Source organism: Amblyomma mixtum, chromosome 4 (genome assembly GCF_055824585.1).
Source record: "Amblyomma mixtum isolate Tamu chromosome 4, ASM5582458v1, whole genome shotgun sequence".
NCBI classification, from domain to species: Eukaryota; Metazoa; Arthropoda; class Arachnida; order Ixodida; family Ixodidae; genus Amblyomma; species Amblyomma mixtum.
Window position 1 is genome coordinate 67412605 of NC_143015.1, and position 12650 is coordinate 67425254.

Here is a 12650-nt window from a genome sequence, read left to right on the forward strand (position 1 = left end):
TGCGATGGGGCTGTGTGGTGTGCTTTGGTTGCTGGGCAGCTGACTGAAGTTGCCTTAGAGGAAGCAAATGCCAGTGTGCTGACATTCTTGATCACTCACTTGTTTCCCCAGGAAACGTGCTAAAATGCATTCACAGTTCAAATTGTGGGGGTTATTTGCTTATTATTAACGCACAATGGGTTAGCAGTGGCTGCATTCTTCTTCTAGCCTCTATGTGCCAGCCCTAACGATAGAAGCTTTGACTTCCCAGACCGTGGTGTGATGAGTTGCAAACATTTCAGGTTTACGCCAGAGTGGACTAACACGAGTCTTCTACTCAAAAAGAATTTGTGGTACTTAAGCAGTAAAAGGCAATAGTAACAGACCACTTTAGCGATGGAGCATTCTGCACGCATGCAGGGTTGATAGCTGCAAAAACGATAAGTGAACACTGCACTGCTCGTGGCTCGGGGTGGTAGTGGCTCATGGTGACCGAGTGAATCAGGGACAGTATAGTCCCCATGGTACAAGTGAGATCCATGCATGTACACCCCTCCCTTCCCATGCAGCGTGCTGCCTTGGGCGAAGCAGGTACAGGGAGTATGCATGCATATGATAGATACATATGTATCCCCACAAAAGATATAAGTTTGCATCTTTTTTTATGAGTAATGCACTCAAACTGGACTGGCCGACCTGTAATCATGATCGAAGGAGCTCGCCAGCAATCTTCACCAAACATGATCTGACACACTGTTTTCACTGCACCAAATTTTGACGCAGGTTCCTGGTAGGCCATTGCTAACTTTATCCTGAGTCCTGGTGGGTGTAGGTTAAAATATGTGACAGGCACGTGCTGGTCTCACGAATGTGAAGTCTTTGAGGCATTCTGAGCTCTGATGTTTTGAAAATGCTAGCCAAAATAAATCTTTGTTGCTTTGACGTCATCTAGCATCTCAAAAACTAGTCAACTTGAACATTTTTGTATCGTCCCGCATGTTTCAATGTAGGGAGTCTGCATGCATTTGCGGCCAGCTGATATTTGCAAAAGACAGTGGTGCTCGCTTGAGCAACACAACTGAAATCGGTGAGTACTAGTCACTGTTGCAAACTATGCTCATTGACAGCACGCTGACTTTTTAAAAAATTTTCGTTCTTGGCGTCTTCATTTCCGTCATCTTTTAATGCCGTGACATCGTTCATTCTCTACTTTCCATTCAGGAATCCTTGGGAGTTCTCATACCTCTCGTGACGCAGTGGTGCAGCAGTTAAAGGGATAATGAACCAAACTTTTGCAGCTGCTCTTTTACATGTAAACAAGAGCTCGACTGCTGAAATTGATGAATGCGACAAGCATTTAAGCGAAAAAGGCGGATAACGCTTTTTTTCGCAATTTATTGCCGTATCGTTGCACACCTGGTGGCTGCCTGTGGAAGCTGCGACTAGAGGCCATTAACGTGTTGGTCGTGGTGAACTACGGTGGTCGTATAGAATCCAATGGGCGACGGCACTGCCACGTCAACGTAGTATATGCCCTGGTTGGTTTGGTTTGATTTATAGGGGTTTAACGTCTCAAAGCGCCTCAAGCTATGAGGGACGCCGTAGTGAAGGGCTCAGGAATTTCGACCACCTGGGGCTCCTTAACATGCACTGACATCGCACAGTACACAGGCCTCTAGAATTCCGTGTTTGTGTTCGAGGGCCCGAGTGCGTGCCTTTGTGTGTTTGCATGTCCATGTTGCGCTGTAGTGGAAGGACCCAGAGCTTGTGATGCCATAGCTCTGGAATCCGACACGTATCCTCTGGAGTGCACCCATGTTGGATGTGCACATCTAGCAGGCGGCGTCCAGATGCTGTCTGCGAGAGTCGCATATACTGGTTCATGAGGTGGGCCTCCTGTAACTCTTGGCAGGAGTTGAGCTCCCCCAACGCCGACAACTTAGTGTTGGATGTGGCCATTGGGAGGTCCAGTGCTCGCTTTGTAGCCTTTCTAATGATGGCGTCGATTTGTGTCTCGTGTTGTTTTGTAGTGCGGTGATAGAGAACAGAGTAGAGGATACTGCTGGCCACGAAGGCATGGGCGAGCCTAAGCGCGTCCCTGCCCCTCAACCCATCGTGTTTGAAACGTGATGGATCATGCGCCTGACCTGTTCGCCTAAGCACTTGAGTTTGGCTATAGTGGATACTGGGCTGAGCCTGTTATGAACAGACCCAGTATGCGGAGCTCCTCGACCTCTGATAGGACCTCCTGTTAGAGTGATTCACAAACTCATGTTTTCTTTAGAATTGGCTCTGATTTTCAGAAGTTCCGATTTCGTGGTAGCACATTGAAGACCAGAGTAGATAGCGTAACTATCGACTATGGTGGCGGCCCACTGGAGGTGGTCTTCTATTTCCCCAAGGTTCCCTTCTGTAGTCCACATTGTTATATCATCCACGTAGAGTATGTGATGGATGTCCCCCACCCGGGCCAATTGGCGTGGAAGCCGTGTCATGGCAGTGTTGAAAGGGAGCGGTGACAAGACCGTGTACCCTGTGTACCTATTGTGTATGGTCCATATTCGTCTTCCTCGAGGGCCTGACGCTTCGAGAGAAAGTCTCGTACATAGGCGAATGCCTTGTGCCCACTATCGGTGGCACTCAAGTTTGCTAGGATACCGTCATGATGGATGTTGCGGTCCCTACCATTCGCGTGAAACAGTGAGAATCGCTGCACCTTTCGTTTCATCAAAACCAATTTAGTAGTTTTGAGGAATGGAAATAGCGCAGTGACTGCCTTCCTTGTCGGTGGACATCTCAGCCAGCCACGCCGTGAGGGAAGGAAGGATTGTGGGAGTGAAAGCTCAGCAATTTTGTTAACATGCACTGACATTGCACAGCACGCGGGCGCATTTTGCGTTCTTCCTCCATTGAAACATGCCTCCGTCCCCACTTCCTTCTCTCATAGCGCGGTTGTTGTCGATGGAGAAGTGAGACAGTTACTTTGCTATTTCCTTTCCTCAAAACCAATTTTTGTAACGAAAGCTACACTAGGCTAGCAGAAACGCACTTCGCGGTGCCTGCAGAAGGCCACTACTGCGCATGCGCCATTACCAAAGCAACCAGTACCATGGCGCCGCTTGGACTGTCAGTCAAAAGAAAAGAATAAGAGAAGAAAGTTGGGGTCTAGGTGGGAGAAACAACCGGGCCGCCGGCGTACGAGACGAAGACGCTGCCACGACACTTCAACGTTTGAAACTGAACTGAATATGTATTAAGGCTGACATGAGTAAATACGAGCATGTTAATTACAGATGTCGCAGTTAAGCGAGTACCAAATTCCCTCCGTTTCCGGGAAGTTTCCTCCGTGCTTGGCGTGTAGTAGAAGCGCCATCATGTGGCACCCACTGAAAACCCCTCTTGCAATGTATGGCGCTGCCCCGCAGATGGCGCATATGGCGGACCGCGCACACCTTTCGCATTTTCGCACGTAAGGAGACAAAGGTGCACTGAAGAGGAATCTGAACTCGTATATTTACCGCTGGAACTGGACCTACACGTTCCGAGTGTTCTCGGAAACTTCGAAGTATTGTCCTGTGCGGCCGATTTCCCTAATTTAAATCGGATTAACGTCGGGCTCCCGCCTTTTTTTTTTTTTAATTCCCCGCAAACGGTGCGAAAAGTCCACCAATCTTTCACCCAGTCCTGTGGTGGCTTGCCGCTCTGCCATCGGCGGAGTGATACGTTATGATTGGCGGAAGCAAAGTGTTCACACGTATTTTTATTTCTGTGGGCCTAATTCGCAGCTATGCAGTCTCTGACTAGACCTGTTTGTTCACGGAAACCTAAAAAAGAAAACAGTAAAAGCGGTAGCAAAGTCGCCACGCGAATGCCTGAAAGGCACTCCATGCGTTCGTAGACTCCTCCCACCGTATGCGGGGAATTAAAAAAAAGCGGGAGCCGGACGTTAATCCGATTTAATTAAGAAAATCGGCCGCACAGGGCAATAAATCGCAGTTTCTAAGAATGCTGGGAACGTATAGATCGAGTTCCCGCAGCAAAAAGACGAGTTCAGATTCCTCTTCCGTGCCCCTTTAAGTGCACTGCCATGCTCGTCACGACAGCAGTACAGGCTGCGTGAAATTGAGTCTTCCGATCCAGAAGACGTCGCATGGTACAAGGCCGGCCGACAGTGTGAAAACGAGGCGGAAAGGCTAAGCGGGCGGCCGAGACGCCCGAAGAACGAGAGGAACGTCTCGCGAAGAGACGCCGCCGAGCTGATGAACGACAACGACGGCGTGTCGCTACCGAAATGTCAGTAGACGAAGCTGCTTTCGTTACGTATATCCTTGCCTAGCTGAGCTTAGCCCCTGCCAAAGTTTTTATTTATGCAGCAACCGGGGCACTCCACTACGGCGTCTCTTTCTGCATTCCATCTTCCACTCCCACCTTTATCCCTCCCCTCGCGGCGTGAGACACTGCGTCTTTGTTGCCTGAAAATCCATCGGCCATTATGACAAGAAAAAGACGAAGTTAACTGGTCCCCGACTTGCTGGGGGACCAACCCTAGGGTAACCACCTACCTGGCCGGGGCTTCGTCAAAACAAGACCTGGGTACCGGCTGGGAAATCACTGCACTCCAGATTATGATGGTCATCTGTACCGTAGCAAAACAAACAAACAAACTGACCAAACAACTGAAACATACAAAGCGTGGCCTTGTGGTAGAGCATCCGCCTCGCATTCGGGAGGTGCTGGGTTCGATCCCCAGTGCCGCCGGGTACTCACCGGTTTCTTTAATGGGTACATTTCCCCTGGCCTGGTGCTCGGCTCTTCTAGGGTGAGATGCCTGGGAAAAGGGTCTTAGACCACAGTTGCCTTGACGGATGAGAGATAAGTTCCGCCTTCAAGCAACCCTAAATCCGCCTCGTGCGGTAGAAGCCCAACTTGTGACCCAATAGGAATGCTTGCCCAGGTTGGCCGCGCAGTGGGCGCTTTTGATCTTGGAGGACCTTGGTGTGAGTAGGGGGCTGTCATGGGCTGCGTGCGTGGTGGGGCTTTGTGAGACAGCTAACGTGTCCTTCGCACTAGAGAAGCACGAAAAAATAGGCGTCTCTTCAATACACAGTAATGTGGCACTCCTGAAGAAATGCTGCACCGAGACTCTCACACTTGCATCGAAATATGGTTTATTATGCCAGAGCGGTGTCGCAAATACGATCTATAAAAGGTGCTGTCAAGCTATGAGTGAAGTAGAAACTTTCTCCGATCTCTTGGTGATAAAGTGGGAGACAACAAAGTCTGGAGCGTCACCAATTGAACCAGCGGCACGTCGGTGAGGCGGCAGCAGTCCCAGCGCGCTGCAGCCGTCAGTCGCCGTCGTATGAGGCGGTGGAACCGGCGCGCGTGTCGTAGGCCGTGAACACGCGCCGGCCCGGCATCACCGTGATGCCCTGGACGGTTCCGCGCCACTCGAAGTGGCGCAGCCGGTGGCCCCGCCGCTGTAGGCCTTCCTGGACGTCCTGCGCACCCCGCGATGCAAACGAAGCAGTTGACCACACCCTGCCAGTTTAACCGGCGTAGTGGTATTTTATGTTCTTTGTAGCGAAAGCTACATTGGCCACAAACTTGCGATTTCGCTGTAACGGTGCTGCGAGGAGGCACAGAGACCAACCTTGAGCCGTTGCCTAGCAACCGCCGCAGCTGGCGGACTCCGCGCGCTTGCGCGCCATCTGGCATGACGTCACACCGCGCGCCTCGACGTTTGGTATGACGTCACACCGCTTGCCTCGTTGCTGCGCTCGCTTTCGCCACGTATATCCTGGCAGAACCAAGCTAAGCCACTGCCTATTTTTTTGTTTTGAAGGAGCAATCGGTCATGAGACGGCGGGCAACGCAGTCACTTATTCATCCATCCCATGTCCAACAATCTTTGGCAAAAATTTGAGTAATGAAAAGTGTAAGGTACGTACTAGTATAGAAATATTGAAGCTAATGGTTCATTCTTCCGATATATAGCAAAATCTTTCTGGCGGATTCAGCTGCCGCCAGCGGAGCCCTGGACTAGGGGCCCCGACAACCCGGTTCCTGCGAATTACTCTGTTTCAATTAAAGGTTTTCTCTCTCTCTCTTATAGTGTTTCCATCACTTTCATCGGGCAGTTTAGACTGCATGCCATTGAAAACCAATGGGGAACGCTTTTGACGATAGCAAAATCGGTAATAGAAAAAGCAATGCAATCCTTCCGACGGCAGATCTGCGAATATATTGATTGTTGTAGTGAAATGTTACAGTATATGAAAAAATTGCGCTCATACACTTTTTTCCGTTCAAAAATGCTTTTGTCACGAATTGCCGGGTATGCATAAAGGTGGGCGTCCGACGTTACGGACGCAGCGAGGGAGATGAGGGCCGAAAAGAGGGAGAAATCGTAACGTCCCCAGTGACGTCACTGTGCATGGACCAATCAGTGCTTGGCAACCTGGCCAGTCTGCGTGGTGCGTTGTCATGACCACCAATCAGCGTGACGCGTCGCACCTGGCGTGTTTTAACAGGAGGCAGTTACAGGGCAGTTACGCTTCCTATAATAATTTCGACTGTCCATACCCTTGCACTAAGAAATGCATTCCGAACGACGACGCATAAAGCTGGAAAGACGCCTTAACAACTGACGCTGTGAAAAATATATCGGCAGAACGATCCGATCACAGCGTAGACGCAAGCACGTCCACGCTGAACTGCAAGATAAGAGATTTCGACTATCGCTTTGGGAGAGCTCGCATTTCGTGACACGCGAGACCGCCCGTTGTTGGGCCTGGGCCTCCGAGCCAAGAACGGTCGAGGCGACGGTGAGTCGAAGGACGTTTATGTACAATATGTACAAGGGCGTTTACATGATAGATACAAGGGCCAAGAGCACCACGGGCTAGCACAAAGAAGGGCGGCGCCCGGCGGCGAGCGTAGCTCCGGCGTGATGGCTCTTCTGCTGCCCATCTGCTGCTCGTGCTCAGCGCGGCTCCGTTTTTATAGCCGCCGGTGTCCGTTGCGGCAGCCAGCAGTTCAAATCCTCCAATCAGGTCACGGCACTGGCCACCGTTCAAATTAGACGAATGGTCGAGAAGGGCTCGGCCGTTGAAGGCTTGCGGACTGGAAAGGGCGACCGGCGAAGCGTCGTAGGAGTTCGCACCGACGGTGAGGAGGGGGAGGAGGAAGGGTCCGCGCCGGCGAGGCGGGATGATTCACGCTGCAAGCCGCGACATGTCCGATGAGAGTCTGGGCTTGCTTTGCGCGACGGCGGGCGCGCGGCGCTGGTTTCCAGAGAGGCCAGCGGAATGTGGGCAAAAACACAACACCGTGTACTAAAATGTGTTCACGCATTAAATAATCTCCCCTGTTACGCTGTTCTAGGCTGGTGAACAGGGTTGTCTTTCTTTCACCATGGCTGTGACGCCAGCGCTCGCCACCAACTGTGCCTGCTTCGTTCCTAGAGCAACCCACGGGCTCACCACGTGTAACTCATCTTGTGCCTCCCTTCACACTTCTCCGGTTAGGCACGAGAGACAAAACCCACAAATTTCAGAAATGGAACTCAGCTCCCTTAATCTGTTAGTGCGAGCCGTAATTGCGAACAGCGCGAAAGACGGACTGAAAAGTTGTCTGCATAGCCGGCCACGTCGTCTGCATTTTCGCCACCAACGAATACGGACCCCAATAGTTCGAGTTAACGCGCCCTGCCGCTTTGAAGCCACCTGCCGCCTGTCGACAGCGCTCCTAACGAAACAATTGAACGGCTTGAACAATGGATTCCCCTCAGCACACAACTCCACTTCGCACCAATCTCCCCTCGGGACCGATCCGGGAGGCCAAGGAGATCCGCGTCCTTGGCCTCTTCATACACCACCAACGCAGAGTCGACAGCACCCTAGCCAAACTTCGCACGGTGGGAGACCAGGTGGGACGCATAGTCCACTGTGTCTCCAACAAGCGGGGCGGATTACGAAGCAAGGATGCACTGCGGCTTGTCCATGCTTTCGTAACGAGTAGAATCCTCTACTCAACTCCCTACTTGCCCCTGCGCAAACACGATGATGACCAACTAAAGGTCATCCATCGAAAAGTCATCAAGCGGGCTCTCGACCTCCCGGTAGCCACGTCCAACCAGAGTCTTCTGGCCTTGGGCGTAGTGAACATAGCTCCGAGAAGCCCACTTAGTCAACCAATACTCGCATCTCGCAGAGACCACCTCCGGTCGCCGCCCCTTGGACCGGCTACAAATCACACATGACTACCACATTGAGGAAAGGGAGAGGGTGCCAGAGCCCTAGAGACGCGCCCACCGGGTCCGACCCCTTCCCCGCAACATGTTCAAAGCAGACCACAGCGGTCGTCGCCAGGCGCGCGCGGAAGCGTTGGGGCGATTCTATGGACACCAACAACACGTGTATTACGTGGACGTTACCGCCCACACCACGGGGGGTGGCACACGGCTGCAGTAGTACACAACACAAACACAGTTAACGGGCTCACTTTCAAAACCTACAGCGTCTACAGCGATCAGGCCGCCCGCGCACTCTCCCCGGGCTATTTCCCTGTCCACGGAAGCCTACTCCCAATCAGACAACCGGGCCCTTACCATCAAACACACCACCGATTACTACAAGGAGGAGCACCGGTGCTACCCGTTCCCTTGTAAAGGACAGGATCGCGCCGACGACAGCCTCATAAAAATTCTCACAGACACTGCTGTACTGTGCCCGGCGGTACTGAAGCATTTCAACACATCCTTTGATGGCGCGTGTCAGTTCTGTGGGAGGTGGCTGACACCTTCCACATGGTCTCGATGTGCCAATAAAACCCATCGATTCCCCCCCCCCCCCCTCCAACTCCACCCGACCAGAGAGGACTGGGAGGCGGCCTTGCTCGGCTGTCAGGACCTCAAGACCCAGAAGGCCTTGGTTCAACGGACGCGGGTGGCGTTGCTTGCCAACCGGGCACCGGATTAAGGGCTCCACCTAGTATTGTGAGGGCTCAGAGGGCCAATAGTGCCCTACCCCAGTCACCTTTCTGTAACAAGTTAATGGATGATAAACATTTTTCACCACTACCACCCCATAACACCAATATATAAGAAACCGATACACTACTGAAACCCTCGACGTTTGCGCATTTTCACGCCTCCTGCAGCATTCAGACGAACTGCTCAACGCTACTTAAGCTTCATTTATAGGGTGGTGGATGAACAAGGGAAAAGAGGGCCCGTTATGACATACATGATGGAAGCCAAGTTGCAGGGCACCGCCAGCAGTTGACCACTCAACACATCAGCCGTGCTTCTGCATGTTCACTTCAAGAGTTACTAGTGCGGGCGAGGACTTCTTCTATCGACCGCAATATGCAGTGTGTAAGATGACCCCTGCGCCCAGCCGATGCAAAGATGTTGGCAAACGTTCATCGTAATGTGATCCCGGCCGCGGCGGCCGCATTTTAAAAGATGGAGGCAAAAACAAAAGGCATCCGTTTGCTGTGGTCCCTCATGGCCTGTGCGTCGTTTCGCGACGATAAACTCAGCAATTAACATTTTCATTACCGCTACATAATAAATCACTAGAGCCTCAGTACAACGTTACACTGTATCTCTCCGGAGACCTTGGTCACCTGGAGGAATGGTCCGTAGGTCTATGCTCGGATTTTTATCCGGAAGAATCGCGAGCTGGCTTGGAGCCATGCTAGTAGTATTGTGCATCTTTATCGTGAAGTCTTAAAAATTTTCTCGCCTCCACCGCTGGCTCGCTTAAGCTGAAACTGTGCACAGAACTTGGGTATTGCGGCAACTTTTGTCTCGTAGTAAGTTTCATTATCAGCAGTACTTATCTGGTTTGGCCGTGCATGATACAAACCCATTGTCGTCTGCTCCGAAATAGACAAACCGAAAGCCGCGAACTCTGGGTTTAGGCCGAAGAGGCCGCCATTGCCCTGGCCATCACACGCACGGAGGCTCGATATATACTGTCAGATTCCAAAACTGCCATACTAAATTTTGCTCGCGGGAGAGTTCACGTCCCTGCATTTCGCATACTGGACTCCCTCGCCGCGCACCCGCCCCGCCATGTGGAGCTGATATGGGTTCCTGCCCACTCCGGGAATCCCGGAAACGAGGCCGCCAACGCTTTAGCCCGAGCTTCTCTCAACCGGGCACCGGCGGCCTCCGACCTGGGGTTCTCGCGGGAGCGCATGCACTCATTCAGAGAAATGACGCAGGCCTGCAAAGCCGAGCGTCGGCTCTACCCCCCACCTCATCCTTCCCTCGACAATTACCATCAGACACTTTGGAGGCGGCTCCAAACACGCACTTTGCCCTCCCCTTATATACGCTCGCGATATCACCCAGTCCACACGAACCCTTCCGGTACCCTCTGCCACCACCCCAAAGCCACTCTCGACCATATTCCTTTCCTCTGCCCGGCGGATCCTCCCCCGCGGGGCCTGGAGCACCTTACCACTTGGGAGGCTTGGGAGACCCCTACTGCACTCCGAGGACCCGGCCAAGCAAGCCATCGCCACCGGCCGGGCTGCCAGCGTCATGAGCCTCCGGGACTTGAACGTTTGAGTGCAGTGGGGCCGTGCGGGGGCCCAAGGACCGACGTGTCCAAAACTCCCTTGTTACAAATAACGTTTTCATCATCATCATCAACTCTGGGTTTTCGCGCAATGGCGTTTATGGCGCCATCTCTTGTTTACGTAGGAAAGCGCCACGACGCGAAGGGCGTAGTGATGCAAAACTATCGAAAAATTGACTATCGATAGTATCGATGGTTTTTTTTTGAAACTATCGATAGTGTAAAAAAACTATCGATAGTGCTAGTATCGGTAGACTATCGATAGTAATACTATCTATTCTACTATCGATAGTACTATCGATAGTAGCACTATCAATAGTAGCATCCATAGTATCACTATCGATAGTACCGCTATGGATAGCAAGACTATCCATAGTGAAACTATCGATCGTAAGACTATTGATAGTAACAACATTGGCATTATGCATTTGTTGGCCAGCGATATAACCAAAACATTTGCGATACCTGATTGGTTTCACGGTCTCTTGGGCTTAACATCCCAGAGAGACTCAAGCTATAAGGGATGCCGTAGTGGAGGTCTCCGGGTAAATGAATTGCGACTAGCTGTGGTTCATTAAAGTGCACTGGGACAGTTCGGAAAAATACCTGGAACTGCATCCGATGGAAGAACAAAGAGCACAAATTGTGCTGGCTTACGCGACATTACCGTGCACTGCAGACTTCCGTCTTGCTGACGTAACCGCTGCAGTAATGCTTTTCGCATTCATGCTTCGAAACTAGGACATTCGCACGCTAACATTTCATCCAACAACTTTGCATAGGGAACGTCTGCAGAGCTCGGTGACGCGTATAGGCCGTGAAAAGGGGCGAGTCCTGTCAGTTAATCGTATCATCTCCATACCACACACTCGGGAAATCAAGTTTAGGTGCAGTGGGTACGCGTGGTTGATTTTATGGAACCGATAGTATTTTCGAACATGCCTTACTTCTCCATGTACCTATTGTTTGCGTTGGTGATTTCAACATTGATCTGTCATCTGAAAGCCCTCTCTGCCTACGTTTCCGGGATACCTTCGAGTCGTTTGGCTGTTGTAATGTTATAAATGCACCAACCAGGATTACACCTAACACAGAAACACTGCTTGACCTGTGCATAACTAGCCATAGTAACGAGGAAACTATTTCAGGAATTTTAACACTGCCAATTAGCGATCATCTACCCATATTCTGTTTTTTTTCCATGGGCAAAAAGAAGGGGAGGTCGTAATCGGTTTGCTCCAATTTTTCATCGTAATTATAGTGCTGAGGCGAGCTACGTTCCGTACTGGGTTAGAAGCGACAAACTGGGATGATGTTTACTCGGAGGAAAACCCGAGTTTATCCTATGATATTTTCCTACTTAAGGTAAAGGAAAGTTATAACAGAGCATTTCCTTTGCAGCCGGTCAAAGTTTGCAAGAAATCCAGAAAACCCTGGGTAACCAAACAGTTATATAAAAGAATAAAGGCACGCGATAAACTGTACGACAAGTTTGTTCGGTCAAAGAACCTTGATCTCTTAGCTGAATATAAACGAACCAGGAACAAGCTCAGTTCAGATCTTAAGAAGGCCCGGTTACAATACTACACGCAAAAGTTTGAAGCCATCTCCAGTAATACTAAAAAGGTATGGAACTGACTCAAAGACATTATCGGAAAAACTAGCAACAAGATACCTAACGTTCTTAAAATTGATGGTGTTGAGTATAAGGACACTTGTTTGGCCAATAAATTTAACACTCATTTTGTAAACTCTGGGGCTACGACACAACAGGTGGTAGATATTGATGGACTTGACAAATACATATCTCCTAGTGTGGTTGATTCATTGTTCCTGACTCCATGCAGTGAGCTTGAAATTATTTGCTGTCTTAGCTCTTTAAGCAAAAATGCTTCCCCAGGGAACGATGATATCAAGGCTCTGCCTATAGCATCTGTTGTTGACCTCATATCTCGTCCTCTGCAGCATATATGCAATAGCTCGTTAGCTACAGGAATCTTTCCAAACAGCATGAAAATTGCAAAGGTGGTGGTTTTGCATAAAGGTAGTGCGCATGATGATATTAACAATTACAGA

General features: G+C 50.6%; 1 protein-coding gene across 1 annotated transcript in view; it reads right to left on the reverse strand.

Annotated features, from left to right (window-relative positions):
• Nucleotides 1-5286: 5286 nt before the first annotated feature.
• LOC149346748 (scoloptoxin SSD14-like) overlaps nucleotides 5287-12650 on the reverse strand; it is a 60588-nt gene continuing 53224 nt past the window's right edge. Inside the window, exon 13 of the mRNA XM_089541410.1 lies at nucleotides 5287-5480. Coding sequence (XP_089397536.1) covers nucleotides 5328-5480 — 153 coding nt within the window. The 3' untranslated portion in view covers nucleotides 5287-5327. The remainder of the gene's footprint in view (nucleotides 5481-12650) is intronic.